The 25,048-nt window shown below is 33.5% G+C and overlaps 1 protein-coding gene and 1 non-coding gene across 4 annotated transcripts in view; both read right to left on the bottom strand.

The window, feature by feature from the left end:
• The window catches only part of Brinp3 (BMP/retinoic acid inducible neural specific 3), a 400,303-nt gene that overhangs the window by 363,941 nt on the left and 11,314 nt on the right, over positions 1–25,048 (bottom strand). For all 3 annotated transcript variants that reach the window (XM_032914782.1, XM_032914783.1, XM_032914784.1), the window contains exon 2: positions 16,284–16,569. In XM_032914782.1, the coding sequence (XP_032770673.1) occupies positions 16,284–16,519 (236 nt within the window). In that variant the 5' untranslated portion in view covers positions 16,520–16,569. The remainder of the gene's footprint in view (positions 1–16,283; positions 16,570–25,048) is intronic.
• Positions 3,069–3,175, bottom strand: LOC116911877. The gene has a single exon (XR_004389391.1). It is a non-coding gene; the product is annotated as a U6 spliceosomal RNA (small nuclear RNA).

Here is a 25,048-nt window from a genome sequence, read left to right as displayed (position 1 = left end):
GACATTTCACATTTTATTAGTGTAGAATGCTGAAGTATGACAAAAAAAAATGTGCCATAGTTTTTGAAACAAGAATTCAAATGTTTTCCTTTCCATTGGAGACTATCTGTACACTGCATTTGTTCAAACTTACTGAATAATTTATAAAAATGGAGGTGCCAGGGGTGTGAACAACTCAAATGTATTCTATTAAAATAAATTTAACATGACTTCTGTATGTCTACAAAATTATTTATGACGTGTACTATTTCATTGAACCATTGGATAACATGGTAATTATTTCAAACTATGAGAAGTGAGTAACTGATAAAAAGTTATGAATTAATGCTGTGCTTTAACTATTAGTAGAGACATTTTGGAAAGTATACTATATTTCTTGATTGGGATATTATATAAAATAGAGATAACACTGAAAAAAGGAGAAATTATTGCCTAAACTTGACAGATAGACTGAAACAATGAGTATTGCTTAATTGACTGGTTCCAAAAGTATAATTGATTTTCTATAAGTATAGTTTGGAATCAAATATTTAATTCCAATTTTAAAGGTAACTGTTTATAGAGAAATTACATTTCTGAATGTTATTTTATGATAATTACTTTAATAGATTATTAAACTGAACAAAATTGATTCATTTTCTATCCAAAAAGAACTCTGCAAATAAAATAAATACAGGCATTTTTGAAAACTCTTTAATAAACTACAGTATTTTTAGTGTTCCTGTCTGTATCATCTTTGTTCTAATAGTAGAAATTAAATTGATGCAAACATGCAGTATCAAGAATTTTTCCAAATATGTATCTATATTCATCCAAGAATTGAAAATAAATAATACAATTTGGCCATGAACAGAAGCACCTTGGTGAAAATTCAGTTTTACCAAAAAAATACCAATTAGGGAGAACAGTAATGAAAATGGAAGAGAACACAGTGGTAAAGCACATTCAAATATGCACAGAAAAACATTAGTATTGCTACATTCTAAAATAAAAACTACAAAAGGCAAGTTTGTAAGTCACAAAGCATTGTAAAGAAACAAATAGAACCTGTGATGTCATTTTATTTCTAGTCTCATTCATAAGTCATATTATGACTCACTGAGCTTAGTTCTCATCTAAAAAGCAGAGATCACAGTATTTTATTGCAAGTGAAAATCATAAAATTTCTAGTTGCTGTCTATTTCCAAAATAACATACTCTACGAACCACAATGTGCATCTGACAAACCAATTGAAAATTTTGCTACTCTCATTCTGGGTTCTTCCGAATTGCTAAAGCCCCATGATCTGCATTCACACAAACCAATAGGCCCTTTTAATTATTGAGACTTTGCTTCCATTTGTTACAAACACACAACTTGAAGAGCCCTATGCTGGTCTCAGAGTCTACAACTTTACTGTGGAAAAGCCTGTGCCACAGCCTTACATTCCTGAAATAAGAATTATCTGCCTTAGCTGCAGTTATACTGCCCACTGTAGCAGGTGGGATTGAATTAACGTTTGCATCTCCACAGGATGAGAGTGTTAATCTCTTTTAGGGTTCCTCAGCTGAAGTCCAGTTTAATCCATCTTTTAGAAATGCCTGAAACTGCCAGGCAGACAGGCAGAATGACCTCACTTCAAGAAATTCCAACAAAGGGTTCATTAAATCATATGCTTAGGGTGCAAAAGACAATTCTTACGTTAATTGATCAATAATCTTTATTTTGTATTTTTAATTGTGTTATGTAGCTGTGTCTGTGTGAGAGTGTGTGTACATTGATGCAGCTGCACAAGGAGGCCAGAGCCATGGAAACACTGAAGAATGAGTTGCAGTAGTCGCAAGCTACCTAACCAGTATCGAAAACCAAATTGTGCCTCCATGGAATAAAAGGACATTCTTTTAACCATTGAGTCATCTTTCCAGTTCTAACTGGAATGCTTTTTAATAGCTAAAACTGATGGATCATGTTCTGGTAGAGTTAAAATGGTCAAGAAGATTAAGTTTACTCTAAGCTACACTTTTCAGTTGGCATAAACTACTACAAATCTATCATTGTCAGCTTTCATAAACTCTGTATATATTGTTAGAAATAGCAACTCTACTGTTCTATTTTCTTCTCTCTCCTTCTTCCAAGTCAATAATTTCCAGAGAGTAATAATGCTTTTAAAAAGTGAATCAGATAGGCAGATTATAAACTTTTAATACTATCCCCACGTATTTTAGAAGAAAGCATTAATTTAACTTGGACATTTAAAGAGATGGCGGCTACTTTCCTGGGTCTCTAAAACAATTTATCTAATCATTTAAGGACATTGAAGGTCATATTCCTTCCACAGCATTTGAGAAGTTATACATTCCTGTAGTTTTAGACAGTGCTTAAGAATGTAGGAGAGGGTCTGCAGACACCAAACCGTGACACTATTGTTGGTGCCAAGAAGCACTTGTTGACAGGAGCCTGGTGTAGCTACTTCATGAGACCCTGACTAATACTGATGCTGATACTTACTGGCAACCCTTAGTTTGAGCCTGGGACCCTAATAGAAGAGTTAGGGGAAGGACTGAAGGAGCTGAAAGGGTTGCAACACCATAGGAAGGCCTAACTGGACTGCCCAGAGCTCCCAGAGACTGAACCACAAACCAAAAATATACGTGGAGGGATCCATGGCTCTAGATACATTTGTATCAGAGGATGGCCTTATCTGACATCAACAGGACGGGAGGCCCTTGGTCCTGTGGAGGTTTATGGCTGTAGGGTAGGTGAGGCAGGAGTGAGAGGGTGGATGGAGAAGCAACAGCATAGAGGCAAAGGGGAAGGGAAGGCAGGATAGGGGTTTCCGGAGGGGTAACTGGGAAGCGGGATATCACTTGAAATGCAAACGAATACAGTGATTTAAATAAAAAGAATGTGGGAAATGTTTTATGGTACGGAAATTTTCCTTATCACAATAGAGTACACTAATAATATATTTATTTTTTTAGTTTCAGTATTTTTGTTTGACTTTTCCTTTAAACTAGTTGGAACTTATTTTTCCCCTTTAATGATGGAAAGAATATTTGTGCATTTTCTCCTTATAACATTCTTTAAAAAAAAAATAGAACGCTTCACGAATTTGCGTGTCATACTTGCGCAAGGGGCATGCTAATCTTCTCTGTATCTTTCCAAGTTTAGTATATGTGCTGCCGAAGCGAGCACTCCTTATAACTTTCTCTGAAGTTAGTTTTCTACGCTCTTTTACAAGGTAACTTTTAAATTTTGTATACATATTAGGGCCTTTATTTTCCTATTTTGTTTAAACAAATGATGATTAAGGTTTCATGGAATGAGAAAAACACAACACTGATCTATTGATTTCAGATTTGTGTGCTAAAGAAGAAAAGGGATACATTTCTACAGTTGTACTGATTATTAAAGAAACAATTCTATAAATAACGAACTATTATGTGTATAACGACTTTTCCTTTAGATGCTAAATACTCTGATTTCCTTATATAAAACAACATTCCTTCTGAGATAAGGTAAATTATCTGAAAACAGCTCTCATTTGCCATAGTTAACCTTATAAACTCATAAATTGATAATAGGAAATTCAAAATATTTAATGAGTAGTTACAGTACTACAATTTTCTAATGTTATGTAAAATTATCTGAATAACACATCCTTCATAATGGAATAACAGCAAAAACTCAAATCGAGAACCCTACAGTCTATTCAATAGGAAATCATACAAGGAAAGTAGACCCTGAGATTTAGTGGATTGAGACGGTATTACCAAGGATGAGTTGAGATGACTGAACCCTAGATGCACAGTGCCACCTACTGGAAAATTAGAAGCTTCTTTGAGTGTTTATTGAGCATATGTTATGTCCATGACCTTATCCTCTACCCTGGAACCATAATAACAGATGAGAACTACATTTGTTCTCAGATTGTCTACAGTCTTACAGCCTACTGGCAGATTATCAAGTAAGTAATACAAGTTAGCATAATTCTTATAATACCAGCCTTCCTGTAAGGCAAAACTTAACCTGACGCCTGTTTAGAGACTTCAGGAAAATTAATGCCTTTGAAAGTAGCTTTTTAATGTTTGTTGTGATGTTTTTATGCTACTATTTAAAGAAGAAAATAACCTTCCCAAGTAACTTAAATTGGTTTCTTCAGAAGACATTCACATTGGTACATTACAGTGAAAATATTTAAGGTTTTGTGGTATAGCTTATTAAATAAACTAAATACCTTAGACTTTTTATTTAATCCTCCAGGGAATACTTGACCAAGAGCACAGTCTTATGAGGCATTAAATTATTGTACACAGAGATCCTACAGCAACATTAATATCACTATAAATGTCATTTTGTAATCCCAGAAAAGACTTTGGAACTTAAACATCAAATAACAATGTTTACCATTACCGAATCCCTAGGGTTTGCTTATGAAAGAGAAAGGAAGCATCGGCCACACTTCTTTCCAAGACAACAAGGTCAGTTTTGCACTCATTTTTATGTGCTTTATATAGAAGTCAGTATTAAACAAATCAAGGCTCAAATACTTATAAACTTTGAAAATATTCAAGTAGTTTATGTATTTGTATGTTTACTGATTGATGTGTTTTAATACAGTTCTTGTATTAAACCTTTAATTAAACCTTTTCTTGTAACAAAGCTTTATACATACTAGCCTGAAGTTCTACTTTGTGCAAACTCAAAATTTTAATGTCTTGTTGGTATGCTCTTTAAATGTTCAAAATACATGGGCTACCAAAGTCATCTTTTCATTTATATTAATAGAACCTTGGATAGCAAAATAGATCAAGGCTGAATACTGGAAAATTAGTTTTGTTAAAATTTATCCTTTTAGGTTTTATAATATGCTTATTTATGTTATGTTAAAATGAAGATCATGGACCATGTGAATACACACACACCTAATAAATATTATTTATATATAATTTTAATATAATAACATATATATTAAAATTATGTTTTATGTATATATAGATCTAGCTATTTTCATAGTACATTTAAATGCTAAAATGAGAGAATCCAAATTAATATTTCCTTCTCAAATTCAAGCATCATTACAGAATTACCAACTGATCATTGTGTAACTGAAGCATAGTCTTCAGTTGCTTGAAACCAGAGTATGAAAAAATTATTTTTACTATGAGCTCATATGATAGAGCAATCCATAAATCATTTTAGCATTTTTCAGTTATTTAATTATGACCTGATCCTTTCAAAGTGTCTCCTTTTTATTTTTCTGTTGTTATTTTCTTCTCTGTCAGTGTAAATTAAGTCAAAATGCTTCCTCATCAATGTCACCTGAGCCAATATTCTCTTAATTGCTTTTCAAAAAGATAATGATCGGGACTGGAGAGATGGCTCAGAGGTTAAGAGCACTGCCTCTTCCAGAGGTCCTGAGTTCAATTCCCAGCAACCACATGGTGGCTCACAATCATCTATAATCGGTCTGGTGCCCTCTTCTGGCCTGCAGGCATACATGCAGGCAGAAAGGTGTATGACATATACATAATAAATAAATAAATGTTAAAAAATAAGATAATGATACTGACTTAGTAGAGACTCATATTTTGGTATCAAAATACATCCTTTCTTTAAAGAAATTGTCTTGCTGTCTTTTTTAAATATAAAGTTCTTAGGGAGCTGGAGAAATTGGTCAGTTACTAAGAACATTTACTGCTTTGGAAGAAGAGTAAGCACCCACACAGTGGTTTACAACTACTCATAGCTTTAAGTCCAGGGGATCAAATACACTCTTCCGACTTTCAAAGGGTCCTATATTCTTATGGAACACATACATACACTTAACCACTCAATATTTTTTAAAATTACGTCTTTATTTTATTTACCATTAAATCCTTAATATTAAAACCACTGAGATGACTTTCACGTGGACCATATATAGATATGTTGACCTAAATGAGATTTTGTACATTTTAACCAGTATGTGAGCATCAGTTCTGCTCAAGGTACACATGAGGCTAATACACTTGAGTATATGAGGAGAGCATTGTGTACAGTGAAGGAGAAGGGCCCCAGTAAGAATGAAGAAAGGTTTCTCCTGAAGACGTAATGTAAGTTAAACACTGCCAGATTTTAGCATAATGAAAACAAGAATAAATAAAGTGCCAAGAACACCATCACCATCTCAGGTATACAATTATCAGATTCCAAGTGCAAGACCAGCCGTGACTTCAGCTTCCTTGTAACCCCTGTAATCTCTTGTCCCTCTGTCACGAAAAAGAAATCTGGCAGGGATTTTTTTTTATTTTGTTTTGCATTGCACTGAATAGAATTTATTGTTACCATAGAATCTCTTTATCACTAGTGTTTTGAGTTGAGTGCATGAGTAACACGGTAGCAGTAAGGGAGGAGTGGACATCTCAAATCAAGTTTTATGAATTCATGAGTGAATAAAACTGTAATAAAATGCTAGTCAGAATTAAAAACTAACAAGTCATTGAATATATAACAGGAAGGAATACTAGTTTAAATTTATGAGGAAAAGAAGACAGGATAAAGAGAAAGTATATTCGGTAAGATTACTTTAGTAGGAGAGCTTTACAAACTCAAAATAGAATATAGTAAAGTAAAGCAGGTCTGTGGATAAGCTGGGTGTAGGATGAATGAGAGAGTGATTCTACAAGTCTCCAAGGGAACTCATCAGTCACGAGGAAACACCTGAGTCTAAGACACTACCACTTTATTACGTGTATGGCTATGCATGTCTACACTCCTCAAATTTTAAACATCAAATACTTGTGTGTGAAAGTCTGGACTTGACAAAACTATGACATACATAAATAAGGTTCTTTCATTTGCTCCCATTGATTCTTATTACTTGGTGTGTAATGTCCAAGGTTTCTTCCCAAGAAGTCTTTTATTAGAAGAAAAAGTTCACATAAAACACACTACGAAAAATCTGACCTATTTGTGTGTTCGCGGTCTGATTACTGTACAATTTGCAATGAAAATAACACTATTAACTTCACTAAAACTAATTTTGCCATTCAATAGATTTAATCATTTTTATTCATGTGTTTTATAGTTCTAATTTTAGAAGCAGTTATGAGTTTACTTGGTACAAGTTGCATTAGAAATAAACTAGAGAAATCAGGTCAATCTATTAAGCTTGATATTTCACAAAATTCGTTTCCATGTCAAGCAAAGCTCAAAATAATTTGGTATTGGACCTATGGTTAAAGTCTTAAGTTTTTCCTACTTCACAGTTTTGAACCTTCACCTTTCACAAAGAGTGAAATTTTCTTGGATGTCAGTAATATGAATTTGATTCTGTCAAAAAGATAAACGGATCGATTTGGCTTGAATGCAAAGCCACAGGAAGTAATTATAGGGAGTTTCCTTAGTTCCTAGCATGTGTGCTAGCTGGGGAAGAAAGCACACAGGGATGAAGCACTGTCAACGATGAACACTTCTATAAAGCTAGCTCTATGATCTATTGACAGTTACCTCTGCTTTTTTATTATAAGGGAGATATGCCCAAAATAAATACATAGCATTTTATGCACAATATCAATTAATAAAAATAAAATAAATTTCAATGAATTATATGATAAAAGCAAAGAAAAGATTCAGAAAATATTGACAAGAGGTCATATCTAATAAAAATTAATTTCTTATAATAAATATTCTGTGTTCAAAATTGAAAGGAAACAAAAAAATCCCCTTTTACTGTTGAATTTAGTATTACATCAAAACATCACTTTACATGTTGCAGTCAGTCTTTGAATGATTGCATTTTGTAATCGAGTGTGTTTATTTAAGTCTAATTTTCTAGCTTGTTTTTCGATAATAGCTGTGTGTGTCTTTAAGATAAGACAGCACAACAGACTCAGGAAAGTGGAGCCTTTGCTATTTTTTTTAAGCTGTTGCTAATTTCAGGCTGACAGAAGAGGTAGTTTAATTAGTGAGCTGTTAATATCTATTTAAGTGAGCAGCCAGGGAAATCTCAGCTGGAGAAAGGACATGCAAATCTTTGGCCTAGCTATTCTTCCTGCTCTTGCAATTGCTTTTAAAGGAACAAAAAAAAAAAAAAACTATTTTCAAAAATGTGGAAAAGAAAGTGAACATACAAGAAGAGTGTGTGCAGACTAACAAAATTCAGTAAGTTCTGGAGTATTACCCATTTCAAAATATAAAGATTAGTATCTTTTTTTTTTATTAACTTGAGTATTTCTTGTTATTTTGTCTTTTTTTTTTTTTTTTTTTTTTTTTTATTTCCAGAGCTGAGGACCGAACTCAGGGCCTTGCGCTTGCTACCACTGAGCTAAATCCCCAACCAGTATTTCTTATTTACATTTCGAATGTTATTCCCTTTTCCGGTTTCCAGGCCAACATCCCCTAACCCTTCCCCCTCCCCTTCTTGAAAGACCCAGACTAGTGATGATGAAAGACAACAGCGATGACTTGGGCTATTTAACTTAGAAACAGTAACTATAGACTGTGAGAATCAGGGATAATGTTGACATGCAACAGACACACCAAATAACCAACTTATTTACTTAATACTAAAGTTGCAATTGTTCCTTCCCAGTTCATGAGTACTAACCACGTGTAAATTAACCACATGAACTGGCAATATTTTTTACACTTTTCCATCTCAATAGCAAAGTATATGAATACAATTTTAAAATAAAAACCCTTAAAATTTAACTAGTTATCTAAAAAGCATATTCTTAAATATAATAATGAAGTTAATTTACACTCAAATTTAAGAATATACTCTTTAGAAATCCACCTATAATCCTTAATGTCTTGAATTAATGAATTTATTCTTAAATGAAATTATACTAACACCTCCAATGCGTGTTGACAGTATGAATTTCTAGGTAGAGTCAAATTCTGAATTAAGATTAAATAACAAAATTTGAGGTCAATCACATGATGTAATCTTACTGGTAGATTCACTGTATAAATGTGCTCAGCAATTGTGTTTACTTATAGGTAAAACTCTGCCTAGAATGTTCATAATTTATCACTTCAGTGTGCGGTGTGCTGCAGACTAATGAAATAATTTACAGAAAATCAACCACTAAGACCAATAGCTTTCATTATATGAAAACCACTGAAAAACCATATATAAGAAAGAAAAGACTTGGAGATACCAAGAGAAGTAACAGGTTTTATAGCAAACAGACAGAAACACGGAAGTGTATAAGACTCTGATGTTATTATGAAGGAAGTATTTATAAAATACTTAAAATACTTGTAAAAGACAAGCAAGTACAGACATTACACCCAGAATTTGACTTGAGGTAAATTACTGATCTACACAGTCTTATGTCTTCCTATTATGCATTTATTACAGAAATATTGATCTTAACATTGAATATATATATGAATATGAAATTGCATAGTTAATTCACAGATGTGGTTAAAAAAGTATAATAAAATAGGAAAAAAACAGGGAAGCCATCATCTCAGCAATCTGGATTAACAGAATTGATTAATCCCAAAGGGTAGGAAAAAAATCTAAAACGTGCTTATCATTATGACAAAGGATATTTCGCTGAGATGAGCTTTGTGTTTTAAGTCAGGCAGATATAAATGTAAACTTGATGTCTCTGATAGGAAAATTATTGGCTTGCTCAAGGAATGGAAGTACAAAGAGAAAGATGAAGATAAAATCAGTTTCTGCATTCTGATTGATACGAGTTAGCAGATTGCTTAAGTGGCAGTGATATCCAAGAATAAGAAAGCCCTATGGGTACATGCCATCAGGGAATGATTTGTGACATGGGATTCAGTATCATTTTATCGTGCACTTAGTGCCACCACATGTGAAAGAAAACAACCACACAATGCAAAAATAGATTTTCCTCTTCTAAAAGACTTCGAAGGTGTTTTATAGAAGTCCCTGATTTGAAATAAAACTTGATTACATTCACAAAGAGTTAATGTTAAATCAGGAACAGATCATCTTTATTGTAATTATTTGTATTATTATAATTATTTATTATCATAATCTTGATAGAGTCTTATAATTCCATTTACAGTTATTGGAAACTCTTTGGGAAATTAACTTCACTAGGGCTCATTTTTCTTTTTTGTACAAGTACAGTAACGTCACTATTACTCAAAAATTGTTTGATGTCTTAACTTTTATGGATTAGTTTTAGTTATTTTACTAAGCTTTCAAAGATTTTTGAATTTCCATTATTACTGAAATTAAATGTTATTTGATGCCAAGTATTCTAGAACTTTCCAAATTCAGAGCAACTAACTGATTTTCTTAAAATTAATTTTTGTATATTGATAACTACTCATCTTTAGAGTAACATTTTGAAAACTTTAAAATGCAATGCTATACTTCTAAGTGTGTTTAATAGTTAAGGAACATCTGGGTTTATATATAATGAATATAAACAAATGTACCCTACCACTGGGTTTTAAGATTCCTTTGCTGGCCATGGTAAAAGATTTTTTTCTTACTTCCTTCAGTAACTAGGGTATCCACCCAAATATTTGTAGACTACAAATACAACTATGTTATTGCCTGATTTTATTTTTCTGCATTAGGTTTCATAAAGTGAATTTTGTCACAACCTACATGTTGCTAAGATATAAATGGAGACACTTTATGTGTGTATGTGTCTGTGCACATGTGTATTTGTATATTATTTGGTGTATTTTGTGTTTAGATGCATGTAGAAGGATGTGCTTACACATGAAGCCTGTCAACATGCACTGTCCAGAATTTGACATAATTTACTTTCTTCTATCAATCTCCTGTTTATTTTTTGAGATAGGGTCTCTTACTGAGGATTTGAAAATACAATGCCATATCTGGATTTCCCCGGATGTTGAGCATTAGAACAGAGTTCTTACTGTCTATAAAGCAAGGACCTTATCCATAGACCCATATCTCCATCTCACTGAGAAATAATGCTCAATATCACTACTCATGTGTTTCCTCCTAGGCTTTCCAGATTTAACATGTAAAGGAACATGACAAAAATCAATTAAAATATAAATAAATTTCTTTACAAATAACATATTTCACAATATTGCATATGGTATAATTATCAGATTCATGTGTCTTTTTATTGATGTGAATATCATTTTCCTATGTATATGATGAAGAAGTCATTGCAGTGTGACTACATCACAAATTCGGTCCACAGACAAGGGAAGACTGTGTCCCTTCTTAAGCAGCACCTGACAGTTTTTCTGAGCATGTAGGCACCTGAAGGCAATGATGACACTGACTAGTGTACTTGATTTGCCTTCCTGTCTGCCACTCTTGACCAGATGGTTAAGACAGGAGTGGTGGAGCAGGAGTAGGTTGGTGGGTGAGAGAACACCCTCAGAGAGGCAAAGGGTAAGGAGGAGAGGGCAGATGTGGGATAGGGGTTTATTGAGGAGTAACTGCAAAGGGGGATATCATTCGAGATGTAAACGAGTGGAATGATTAAATTCAAACTACCTGAGGACCCAGCTATACCACTTCCGAGCATATACCCAAAAGATGCCCCGAAATATAACAAGGACACACTCTCCACTATTGTCATAGCAGCCTTATTTATAATAGGCAGAAGCTGAAAAGAACCCAGATGGCCTTCAACATAGTAATGGATACAGAAAAGGTGGTACATCTACACAATGGAGTACTTCTTAGCTATTAAAAACAATGACTTCATGTTTTTATCATTATCTTAGATTTTCTCATTTCAGCATAAGTAATAACAATTTTAATGTTCCTAACAAGCGGCTAGTTTTTGTTTAATCATATTATGTATAAATGTATTGTATTTCCTTCACTTAAAATTTTCTCATAAAGCACAACCTGCGATTAATATTTGCTATATTCATGTCAATGTCATTGTCCCTGAGTGATAACTAGATATGAGTGTATTGCCTCATGATCTAAGATATCCTTAAGTTCCCAACATTATAAAGACATCCAAATTATTCATCTGGAATTTTTTGTTGTTTTAATGAATGTTGTTTTATAAAGAAAATATATATTTATGCACAGATTAATACAATATATTAGACTTACGTTTATGTAATCCTACTTCTAACAAAGAATTATTTGTTAAATTAATCACCCACCCTTTCACATTGGCTACATAATCTGTGATATATGAAGTAGCCATGTATGTGTACATACTTTCCATAGAGCTAACCACTGCAAGATTTTTTTCTTCTAAATTATTTTATCTAAATATGTGTAAAAAAATGAATGTGTAGTATGATATATGTATATGTGTGATATATATGTATGTACATTTATATATACATATGTATTTATATAAACAGCATACAAGCAAGGACATTCAAGATAGACAGTACTTATATCTATACTCTTTAATCTATGTGATATGATTTGGTGAGGCTGTTTTGGGCAGGCATCATTGCTTTATTTGCATGTAAACTTCAAGAAAAAAATACAAGAAAAATACAATTTATTTGTATTTATTAATAGATTTAGTCATATTCCTTTTAAGAATTTATTCCGGAAGCTTGGTCAAAAAACAGTAAAGCACAGAATGGATAGTAATTTTTTTTCTACTGTTAGATGTACAGCATTCTTTGAACAATTCCTCTCAGAAAGCAAAAAATAAAAATTATAATAGTATTGCTTATCTATACTTATTTTGAATTCTAAGAAAATCACCCACATACCATCACAGTTTATTTCTTCAGGTGGTTTACTAAAGAAACAGATAAGGAAAGTCAAAAGAACTTTTAAAAACCATATTTGAAGTTTTAACTCTGTGTAATGTTTCTATTATAGGAACAAAATTTCTGAGGGATGTGAGCTTGAAACACACAGGAATGGTTCAAAAGAGACATCAGACTGGCATTATTGATAAAAATAGTCCTTATTTTAGCTTCTTATAAGCTGTTAAATTGATTAATGGAGATTTATCAATTTACCTTGTTAAATTGATGCACTGGTGTAGCAAATACTCCTGGACTCACTGCCTTAGAGATCTTTACCATATAACTATGAAGTTAAGTTGCTATTAAAAACCAAGTAATTATATTTCTACTTTATGTTTTACAGGCAAACATTTCTAGAGTGTAACTGGTTTTTTTACTTATTTTCATTATTTTTAAGATTAGTTCACTTTAATTTATGTGTATTTTTGTGGGTGCTCTGCCTAGCTGTGCCTACATATCACATGCTAATGTCATGCCAGCAGAGGTCATAAATGGTATTGGATTCTTTTGAACTAGAACTATGGTTGATTGTGAGCCACCATGTAAATGCTTGGAATTGATTCTTGGTCCACTGGAGCCGACAGCCCAAAGACTCTTACTTTACCTTTTAATTCTGTATGTTCTTACTTCAAACCATATGTAAGCGTGAAAGATGGTTTAAAACTCTATTTTTAACTTACAACCAAAGAACAGACGTTTCCATATTAATATTCTATATCTTTCTATATTCTAAGCCATGAAGGACTTTTGGAGTTGCGCATAGAATCTTCAGTATCAGTTCTCATGCACGTCCTTTTCCTTTCAGACATGTCCAAGTTAGTAAACAAAGAAACTGGCAAACCATTGAAGTAAAGTGTAATAATAGATAACAAAGATTTTGCAGTTAATATTATACAGTGAGCAGTTGTAATACAAATATCTACCACTTTACACTTGTAAAGTTTTATTCCTAACATGGCAGAAGGAAGTTGTTTGCATTGTTACTACACAGCCAAGGGAGTTCTACAACAAAGAGAGAGCTACATGTCTGCAGTGAGACACTGCTCCCATAATTTCCAGAACTAAAATTTAATAGATCTTTACATTGACTGGTTTTAAAATAAATGTAGACTGAGGCCCTTTTTTTATGAAAAATAACTATGCCTTTTTGAAATGAGAGAAAACATTTTAATATTGTTTTGGGGTATGTGAAACCAGTGATCTTTAATAATCTCATCTTGCTCTAGTATTTGAAGTGAAAGAAAAGATATGCTTCCAGAAAAGGAGCTGAAATGAGGGAAGACAACTGAAAGAAACTTGACCTAATTATGTTAACATGCTTAATACGTTCTAAATGCAGAGCTAATGCCTTCCAGAAGATTTGGCAATATAACATGCCACATGAAGGATTTTATGGCAGTCATCAGCAATAGCAGATATGGCTGATTACTTTAGAAAATCATATGGTCTTTAAAATGATAAGCCAAGTAGCTAATGTGGAATATATTAATTTTCCATCTGTGTTGTTAATATCTATAATTTCCATATCAGTATTTATGGAAAATATATGCGAAAATTTAAAAAGTCACTGTAACATTTTTTTTTCAAGACACGGTTTCTCTGTGTAGTCCTGGTGCTTGCTCTGTAGACCCTGACTAGCCTTGAACGCTAAGATTTGCCTCCCCCTCTGCCTTCTGAGTTCTGGAATAAAGGCATGCGCCCCACTGCCCAACCTCTAAAACTGACTTTTAAGAAAAATAAAAGACAAAAATAAGGACAACCTCTATAAAGTTATTCTAGTACCTAATTCTATGATTGTCTACTCTTTCAAGAATTTCTTCTAAATAAATGTTTGCATATAGGGCAACCTTTCTACATAAAGAAATACTGTTTGACCAATTAAGTACCTCTTCTCACCAACACTGAAAATCTCCAGTGAAAGGGTTGTATTTTTTACTTCAAGGCAATTATCAATGACAATTGCATCATTAGAAAAGAACAAAGGCATTTAAAACACTGTAACCCAGCTCAGAAACAGGTGGATTTTAAACCTTCATGTTTTTACATCTACTTATCATCTAAACATGCTATTTAAGACACACACACAAAAAAAAAAATATGAGGAAGACAAACCAAAAATCATTTTAAATTTCGCAAAGACCAAGCAGTAGATGAGCCTTGCAGAGACACTCCAAAAGTTTTCTTTCTTTTATGTTTTTAAATGTCATGACCCAAATAATGATTTTGAGTCAACTCAAAACCTTAAGAAACATGTAGAAAGAGTCTGCAATTCACACATGATTAGCCAAGAGGCCAAGGCACCAAAACAAACACATAAGATACCTTAGATTTCCAGAGAGAAACCCCAGTACAACACAGGCCAATGCTCCTTTGTCAGTCTGCCTGTCTGTCAAAAATCTTGTATTGCTCAAATGTTACACATTCACAATCTTAATATCCAACAGAGTTTCTTAAGGGGAGCTTCTTAAACCAGAAAATATTAAAAAAAATGCGTATCCAGAAATCCCATGCCCTTTCTGGTCTGATAAATTTAGACAGAAGGGTTTTAATACATGTCACTTTCTTTAAAGGTTCAGAATAAGGCTTTTTTCCTGTTTTTAGACATGCTAGTACTTTCTGTGATCTAAGGTAATTTTTTAAGGGAAAATTAAAAAAATAAATGGAACTCGTGTGTACTCTGTATCTTCTGCAACTATGATCTGCAAATAAGGTTTATAAATTTTTCTTAATTCTATATAAAAGACTATGTGCAGACCTGAAACATACTGCCCTCTGGTGCACATACTGCATAAAATAAAATATTTATAGAACATTATCTGGGTAGTCACAGACAGAAAACATGATAAGCTAAATTTTATTCTTCATAAATGCAAAGAATTGGGAGTTACCAAGTCTTCCTCAAAGAAACAATCCAAAGCGATAATTGCCATACACATTTTTAATGGCAAATAAGGATATGACATAATTCACTAACGTGACCGCTAGTACATCATCTGTTCAAAGGAATCTCTGGGCTGTGTGGGAATAAAAAGCTCCTGCTTATTTCAATATATGACTTTCTTTTGTCTAAGCATACTTAGACTTCAGATTTTAAAAAAAATGGTAAATGTTAGCGAACACATTTGAGACCTTTTTGTTTTGTTTGCTATCATATCCATCTGTCTGGTGATCTTTTATATTAATACTTTTGCTTTTTCTTCAAGTTTAAGACTATACTATTACTTTCTTGTAAACAAGGATAAATTGACAAAATTTCTCAGTGACAAGTACAAGATTTGATTCCCGTTTATGCTGAAGAAATGTGCCATAAACTAATAAAAGTTTTTTTTAAGTAATTTAAAAAGCACAGGCTATATAATAAGAAGTAGCTTGCAAGAAAACTGGCTTGTATATTCGAATTTGAAAGAGTTACACATCCAGATACCCATTTTTTTCTAATAATTTTTCACACCTAAAAGAACAACTTTAAATGGTAAGAAAGCATCACTATGGACAATACTCATCGGTGACCCTTCTGTAACTTTCCATTGGAACAGCCCTTATTTACATACAACCTCCAAGTGTGGTATATGTAATTGCCTTCCCTTCATACCTGTATATCTTGTATCTTGTGCTAAATCCCTGTCGGCTTCTGTCCACAAAATCTGTGTACTCCTGTGAGCGATGGAAGGGTCCCTTATCAGAGAGGAGCCAGTCGAAGGGGCTTGTGGCATGCTGGTCAGAGACAGCAGCAACCGCTAAAACCCAGCAATGAAGACTCAGTACTATCCACTCCCATAGAGCCATCAGAGAGGACAATTCAGCACCAGCTCTGCGCCGCCATATCATGCTTCCACTGGGGACTTAGTGCCTTCATCCTCTCAGCTTTCCTTCAACACCTAGACAGAAAACACAAGCAATTAGTTACCCTGCAAGAGAACACATCAGCCAAGGTGCTGAGCTGGCAAACTTTTCTTATCTTAGATAGCCTCTTAAAATGTTTTTAAATTAAAGGATAGCAGAATTGAATAAGAAGAAAATCAGTTAACTTCTGTTTCGGGGCTATATATTTTTTATACTTTGTATCTAAATTTCTACTTCAATAGACAGTAAAATTATTAAGTAAATTACAGGCCATGTCATAACAATGCCATCCAGTGGATTATTCATTAAATGTCTTAAGTAATAATAAACTTGAGTAAATATTTATTTTTCTGCTAATGTATTAGCAAAAATTCTATACAACAAAAATTATATCTGTTTATTATTATATAAAATTATATAAAATTTATATTAAATGAAGCAGATAAATGAGTGCATAAGTTTTGACAATAGGTATAGTTGATATTTTATTTTAAATTTATTTTATATATTTGTTATATATAAACATAAATATATAGGTACATAGATATAGATATAGATATATGCTAGATGTAGATAGATATAGTGTGTATGTGTGTGTGGCATTAATGTGTCTGAATACACATATACATGAGCCACGTGCATGTGTGAACATTGAAGACAACTGCAAATATGTGTTCTTCTTGCCTTCCACTTTGTTTAAGGTAGGCTATTCTGTACAAATGCGGGTAATACTTGCCTGGGGTTTTTTTGGATTTCCCTTCTCTGTCTTTCTTCTCTTCATAAGAGTGCTGGGTTTTTATATGTGCATGCTGACATTCCTGGCTTAAGCTGTTAGTTAGTTAGTTGGCTGGTTAGTTAGTTAGTTAGTTTGTTTGTTTGTTAGTTAGTTTTGAGAGTGAATACAATTCAGCTGATTGAGCCATAACCAGCTCTCATAATTACTTCAGGGGATCTGCTTTTGTTTGTTTTGTTTTCGAGACAAAAATCTATGTAGAACAGACTGGCCTCCAGCTCTATCTGTCTGTCTCTGTCTCTTGTTTCTTTAGTGTGTGTACCACTACACCTAGCTATTTTAGCTGTTTTGAGAAACGCATTTGAAGTCAAATTATTCAGATAATATGTAAATAATCTATAAATGTGGAATAAAATAATTACTCAGAAAACACAGTAATACACAATCTGTACACGATCAAGCATGTGTATATAGAAAGATAATAGCAGATAGGTCAATGTTTATGATAGAATAAGAAGGGAAATTTTTAGTACAGAAATATATTTTTCATATTTACTTAAACCTTTGTCTTTATCACTGGGAAAATTATAATTACATTCCTTTTTGAGGATTTAAAAGATACACGTATATACAGTGTCTTAGCCATATATAAATGTATACAGTTCTTATGAACACAGTAACTAAACAATATAGAATATTCACAAACTTTGAAACTAACATTATATTATAACCATCCAAGAATAAAATAAGAGACATATATTCCCAGCTAATGCCCACACTGTGTAATCCTACAAATAATTCTATGCCAGGATGCAGATAGTGCATAATGCCTATGTATTAAGCACAACATATTCTACCTGAATTTGGTTTTCTTTCTCATCTATTTTTTTAAATGACTATAAAGAGTTCACATTGTCGTGAATAGAAAGTTTTGGTGCAAAAATTTTAGCCAGAAGAACTTTTCATAACATAACCAAAATTCATAATAGTGGGTAGACTACTGTATAATTGCTTGTGTTTCTTTTTCCTCGAAATGGGAATTTGATAGTCTTAATTTACTCATCTAGCTGCATCTCCCCACATTTTATTTTAATCTTAAGCTGCTTTGATAAAAGAGCTATTTAGCAATAATTTGTAACTAAAAATATCTAATAGCAATAACAAAACCACATGACCTGGATCACAATAGTGAACTCTACAGATGTGTCTACAAAATATGCTGACTTTCCCAATCTCATTAAATAGCTCCATTCTACTAATTAAGAAAAACCCTTTTGTAACCATAGAAAATTATCACATGGAAGTACTTTTAAAGCAGTTCATTACTAGGTCTTACATGGATGATAGAGGTAGGAACATACATGAATTATTTCATAGTAATTGCTAATTTATAAACATCATTGTCAAATCAATCAGTTCAAAACTTCCAAATGTCTTGGGTAATATTAATGTATTTACACATTGTCTCACTTATATGGGAAATATATCTTAATTACTTTGCTGTTGATCTGCATTCATTAGTTTGTAGTACATGGTGTAATATTCCTGGTATAAACAAATATTATTCATCTATGGCAAGCATTCATGGATTTCTATTCTATTGTTAAAAAGAATTGGATTTTTTAAATTTCCCAATAAGAATTTGTATTTCTCAAATGAACTCAGAACATACATTTAAAGATACTATTTGTTTTGAATGTGTATTACATATCTAATATGAAAGGAAATTATTTTAATTTGAAAGAAATCTATAGTTTCACTTTCTTTCAGAGCCTTCTGATTAACAAGTATACTTGTGACAAATCTGCTGAAAATATATAAACAAAAATGATTTGCGTGACTAATAACTTGAAAAATGATACCATGAAAGCACCAACAATTAATGCTCAACTTCTTCAAGAAACATTTTCCAGCATCTGGGCAGTCCAGGTTTAGTTAAAGGACCTGGCTTTAATTCATGATGGCTATGGCAACATCTTCGTAAGTTCAGAAGCTGCCATTGTGCCTTGGTTTCCTCACTTGAGCTGGGCACACCTCACTGATCTTTCCCTATTGGACTGAACGTTAGACCACACCAATCCTTCTATAAAAATGTCTTTATGACTTAGTTTCCAAAGTACTACATAGTGCTGCTTTGCTCTATGTTTTCTGGGACAGTTGCAGATAATATCTGAGAATAAACGTATTACAGTAGATGGACTATTTCAGGATCCAATAATCAAAAAATCAATAAGGTAATAATCAAGTTTCTTCCTTAGATTTAAAAAAAGCTGTAAAGTGATCTTGACCTCACTGTGAAAAACTATGAAATTAACCGACTAAAAATGGAAAAAAAAATGTCAATTGTTGATGCACAGTGTTTTTTAGAACCTTTAATTGTTTTGGGGTTCTTTTGTTTGCTTTTGTTTTTGGAAAAGAGAACAATAAAATAAAATGAAGAAAAAGAGAAGAAAACATAAAAATCAAATTGAAAAAGATTGCATTATAGTGTGATATGTATTTTTATAGTTCGTATTGTTAAGATGTCCTTTCTATAACAAAAAAGAAGTATATACTGAAACTCTCACTTTTTAAAAATATGTATTACCTGTAATACTCTTATAAATTACATTTTCATATAATACTGTATGTTGACAGTTATGTGTTCTAAATATATTTGCAAAATCTCAATGCTTTTAAAAATCTATGCTGCAAAACATGTTAAAATGATATGTGGCATAATGTATAATAATAATAATAATAATAATAATAATAATAATAAATACTATACTGCCTATTGCAGACATTCAAGTAGACACTAACAATTCCTCCTTAGCTCTCTGTGATCCTGCTTCCATTTTCAATCCTTAAGTTTATCTAAAATAAGGATATAAAAATGCATACAGACCCCAAAGGAAGTGCACGTTATGTACTCACTAAAAAGTGGAGATTAGCCACAAAAGTACAGAATACCCTGGACACAACCCACAGGACACAGGAATGTTGAAAAGCTGAAGGACCCAAGTGAGATGCCTCAGTCCCACTTGAGATGGAGAAGAATGCACTTACTGGGTTGGGGTGGTGCAGTGGCAGGGAAGGAGGGATCTGGGTAGGAGAGGGGATAGGGAGGTGAAGAGGGGAACATTATCGGGTAGTGTATGTGAGATGGAGTGTGGTGGGGAACAGTACTGAAGCCCTGAGGGCCAGCAGAAAGAATGGAAACAGGCAACCTCACGAGGTATTTGGTGGGGGGACTCTCTAGAATGTACCAAAGACCTGGGAGGGGAGAAACTATCACGACTCAAAGCGGGGAATCTTGGATGAAGTACTCTACAGTGGGAGGCATAAGTAGTAGAGTCCACCTCCAGCAGAAAGAAAGACAGGACATCAAATGGAGGGATGGGGTTGCCATCCCGCAGTCAAAAGCTCTGACCCAAAATTGTTCCTGTCTGAAGGAACTTCAGGGTCAAAAATGAGAAAAGCACAAGAGAAAAGATGTCCAATGACAGGACCAAATTGGGATCCATCTCTAGGAGAGGCCCCAAGCCTGACACTTTCTGATGCTGTGGTGTGCTTCCAGACAAGAGCCTAACATGGCTGCCCCTGAGAGGCCCAACAAGCAGCTGGCAGAGTCAGATGCAGGTATGAGCCCCCAACCAATGGACAGAAGCCAGGGACCCCTGTGGTTGAATTGGAGAAAAGCTGGGAGAAGCTGAGGAGGAGAGCGGTCCCAGGGAAAGACCAGCAGTGTCAACTCACCAGAACCCCGTAGATATCTAAGATACTGAGGCACCAACCAGGCAACAACAGATGACCGCCTCGTCTAACCTAAATCTCAAGAGACTTGAGGCCCCAGGGAGTAGGGTGGGTATATCTTGGAGACAGGGGAAGGGGGGTGAAGGTATGGGTTGGAAAGCGGTCAGAGGTAGGGGCAGACCGGGTGGGGGATGAAGTCTGGACTGTGAAAAAATGATTAACTAATAAAAATAAATAATTTTTAAAAAAGAAATTCACAAAATTTAAATACCATAAAGCATTTTACATAACATTAATATTGAATTTCTAATATGACTGAAAGTACGAATATAAAACCCAGTGTTAAGGATTTCTCATCAAGGAAGCTACTTTTGCACTCTTATCAATGATTGCAGACTCACAGTTGAGAAAGAGGGACATAGAAGGCTTCTTTGATGACCTCTTCTTTTCTCCAAAGGAATAGCCTGGGCAGGAAGCCATCGAAGAGAAGTCTTAAAAGCTCGATGCCCCAGTATAGGAGGATGCCAGGGAAGGAGGCAGGAATGAGTGGGTGGGTGGCGGGTGGGAGGGTAGGGAGCATTGTCATAGAATTAGGTGGGATAGTGGATTACCAGAAGGGAAATTGGGAAAGGGGGTAACATTTGAAATGTAAAATAAAAATAAAAATATATATCCAATTTTTAAAAAAAAAGGTTTAATAAGGAGGCCAGAGTATGATTCTCTGCAATGGCTTATGGAAAGAGTGTGGGAGGGGAAGAACATTTTACAACAACATTTTACACACATACAGGACTACCTTCTTCCCTTCATTTTAGTGGGTGTGTAGAATGATTGCTTGATCTGTGTGATTTTCTTAGAAGTATCACACAGTAATATGTAGAGGTGGGCATATTCTAACACTAATGATTCCAGTATCTTTGACATAAATGAGAACTACAAAAAATTTTAATTTATTTTGCATTGATAAAGTTTTTCGAAAATTGGAATGTATTTGTGAAACTTTTAAAGCAAAAGAGCTATAAATCGCAAACAGAAAGCTGTCCCAAGAGTCATCAAGGTAACTAGACTCGTAATTTGTGAACCAAATAAAACTATCAGGACAGAACATTGAAATTAAAATTCCTTTGGCATAAAATGATTTCTTTAACTTTACATAAAACTTTCTTTAACAAATATATTTAACATAAGTTACAAATATTAACATTAAGAATATACTAGATTGATAAAAAAGGATATACAAGATTGATTCTTCAAGAGTCTTTAAACATTTTCAGCATTCTGGCAATAGCCTTTTCATAGAGTTTCTCATCTATTCGGCATACAGACTCTTGTCAGCATTTGCTTAGCTCACCCTGTGACTCCTAACCCTGTACATGCTATTTTTCACATAGTAAATTTTTAGATGATATGCTGACTTTGACTCTTTCCCCCTAACTTTATAGACTAGTTCACTGTGTCTTCTGATGCTAGAGATTCCCACTCTGTTTAATCTACAAGTTCTATATTATTCTGCATTTGTACATTCTGTGAGAAAGATAGTCTTCTAGATCTGACTCCAGTCTAGCTTCTCTAGATTGTATTTTTATAAGTCCTTAACTGGTGTTTCTCCCATCCACTTTAGAATATGAATTTTCTCACTTTACTCACATTGTATAGGTTGAAGCTGCCTATATAAGGGTGTATCTTATATATTTACCTTTGGTAAGCCTCGATTTTCCAGAGGGCCCTTACTACTTATTTATTTTAACTCAGAAGGCAACACAGTGCCTCTGAATTACAGCTCTAAGTGCTTTCCATCTTAATGAGGGTGAGTATTCCTGTGGGAAGTACATACTGCAGGGGGAAGTAATCTCCTGCTTGATCCTGTCAATACAATCTTGTCCTACCAATAAAGAGGGCATTAAATGCCGTTGCCTAATGGTAGGACTGATTAGGAAGAATGAAGAGAAGGTGAGTTTCATTCCTTAACAGTGTCCTGCACATAAGAAAATGGTCTTACGAACACAAAGTGTGAAAGCCATTTGGGCTACCAGATAGCTTAAATAATGGGTGTTTCAGCATGTTTGAGCATATTAAAAATATTGTAAAATTAATAATGGAATCATAAGGAGCTACAGAACAACAGTCAAATGAAATCTGTTCAGAAATAGATGTTAAGAAAATAATTTTGATTTAATTGGACTCAATTCTAATTTTAAAAGTGTAGTTGAGGATTCTAGATATTACAAGTTTGAGTTACTGTTGCCAGAGAATCTGGGATTTTTTTCTCAGGATACATAGTGACCCTTTGCCACTGATAACTCTGGTTCAAGATGATCTGAGGCCCTCTCCTACTTCCATGAGCTCAAGAAATGCATGAAGTGTATATACATACCCATGCAAGTAAAACGGTCATACACATAAAATGAAATGACTTGCTTTCTTTTTTTTTAAATTAAAGAAATACGAGGAATGCTGTGATAAAGATATTCTTCTGGATCTGACTCCAGTCTGGCTTCTCTGAAATGTATTTCTATATGTTCTTACATTATGTTTGATGCTTTCCTTTCTGCAAATATTGTGGGCTACCTACAATTTCGCAGAATCCGGACTTTCCATAGAGGGAAAGTATATTTATGTCTGGGTTCCTAGTCTTGGACTTTTCAGGTGATGTCTCATCACTATGGACGAACATTGAAGAATGTTTTAAGCAAACATCTTTCATCTGATCATCCCCCTGCTCCTTTACCATCCACTGATTCACCTACCACAATCCTCTGGGTTTTTTTGTTCTATTAAGAACTGAATCAAACATTACTTTCTTACTATAAAATCCCATTAAAAGAGCCCTTGTGTAATACCTTACCATTTTTTTTAACAAGTGTCATGAAGAACTTTAGAATCAACTGGTAATATATTAAAATTAATATATTCTAGTATCAGAACAGTGAAACAGAAGACAATTTAAGATAAAGGTTAAAAGAATATACGTGTAGGAACAGAGTGGAAGTAACAATTGCAGATATTAAGATTCAAGGTGGTTTTACCATTTATCCTTTCTTGGAGTCTTATATCTTAAAAGTCATATCTTTGTACTTTTATCAAAATAAAATATCAATGAAATAATTTGTCCCATAAATGTCACTTTGATGGAAATTTGAGGAGTTTGGCTAAGTTTATGTAATGTTTTCCTGCAATGTATTCTACCAGGATCTATGAAACTCAAAAGATAATTATCATTTTGCTCTTACTTTCATGACTAGCATTCTCAATGTTCCTTCAGCAAAGATTTTGAAATGCTTTAAAAATAGTGTTACTTTAAAACATTTGCAAAATAATTACTATAAATTTGTTCAGCAAAAGAAATAATTATTATTTTAAACTAAATCCTACTAGTAATAGACTAACTACACGGAAATGCAGCCAGAAAACTTTAGAATTGGGTCACTGAATAGACAATATTTTTTGTGTTGCAAAGGACCAAGAATACCTCAGAGTTTACCAAATCTGCAAAAGAAAGGTCACTGCATAATTAGAAGTTATTATGTTAAAAATGTAAATAATAATGTGTTCTCTGGCTACATACATAAAAATATTAAATTTAATTAACTTTCAAGGAATATCTGGCTTTTAAAAATGTTGAGTGGCTCGCCATTATTCAGGTTGTAGAAGAACTCCTTCAAATTAAAGACAATTGTTTTCAGATAAAAATTTCAGATAATTGTTATCCACGTAAAAGAAAGTTAAGTATGTAGTATTCACAATGTTTTTTGTTAGCACCCAAATTTCTCTTCTTCCTATTTACAGATTCCACTGCATCCACAGGGTAATTCCAAGATATTTTACACAGCATGAAATAAGGATCTGAGAATTTTTCTTCTTCTGGCATACCTTTAGTATCAACAACAGGATCCCACAGGGTGAAGGTCCTTACAGAATGTTGCATATAATACTTAGCTATAATAAAAAATTTATGAAGAAAGTCCTTGTGGGTATTTCATTTATTTTACTTATTAAACTAAATGAGCTACTAATTAAAACGTTCTTGATTCAAGAAATCTAAATGC

The sequence above is a fragment of the Rattus rattus genome, chromosome 10 (genome assembly GCF_011064425.1).
Source record: "Rattus rattus isolate New Zealand chromosome 10, Rrattus_CSIRO_v1, whole genome shotgun sequence".
Taxonomy (NCBI): domain Eukaryota; kingdom Metazoa; phylum Chordata; class Mammalia; order Rodentia; family Muridae; genus Rattus; species Rattus rattus.
The sequence above is the reverse complement of the archived record's forward strand: the minus strand, read 5'-3'. Positions and strand labels throughout refer to the sequence as shown.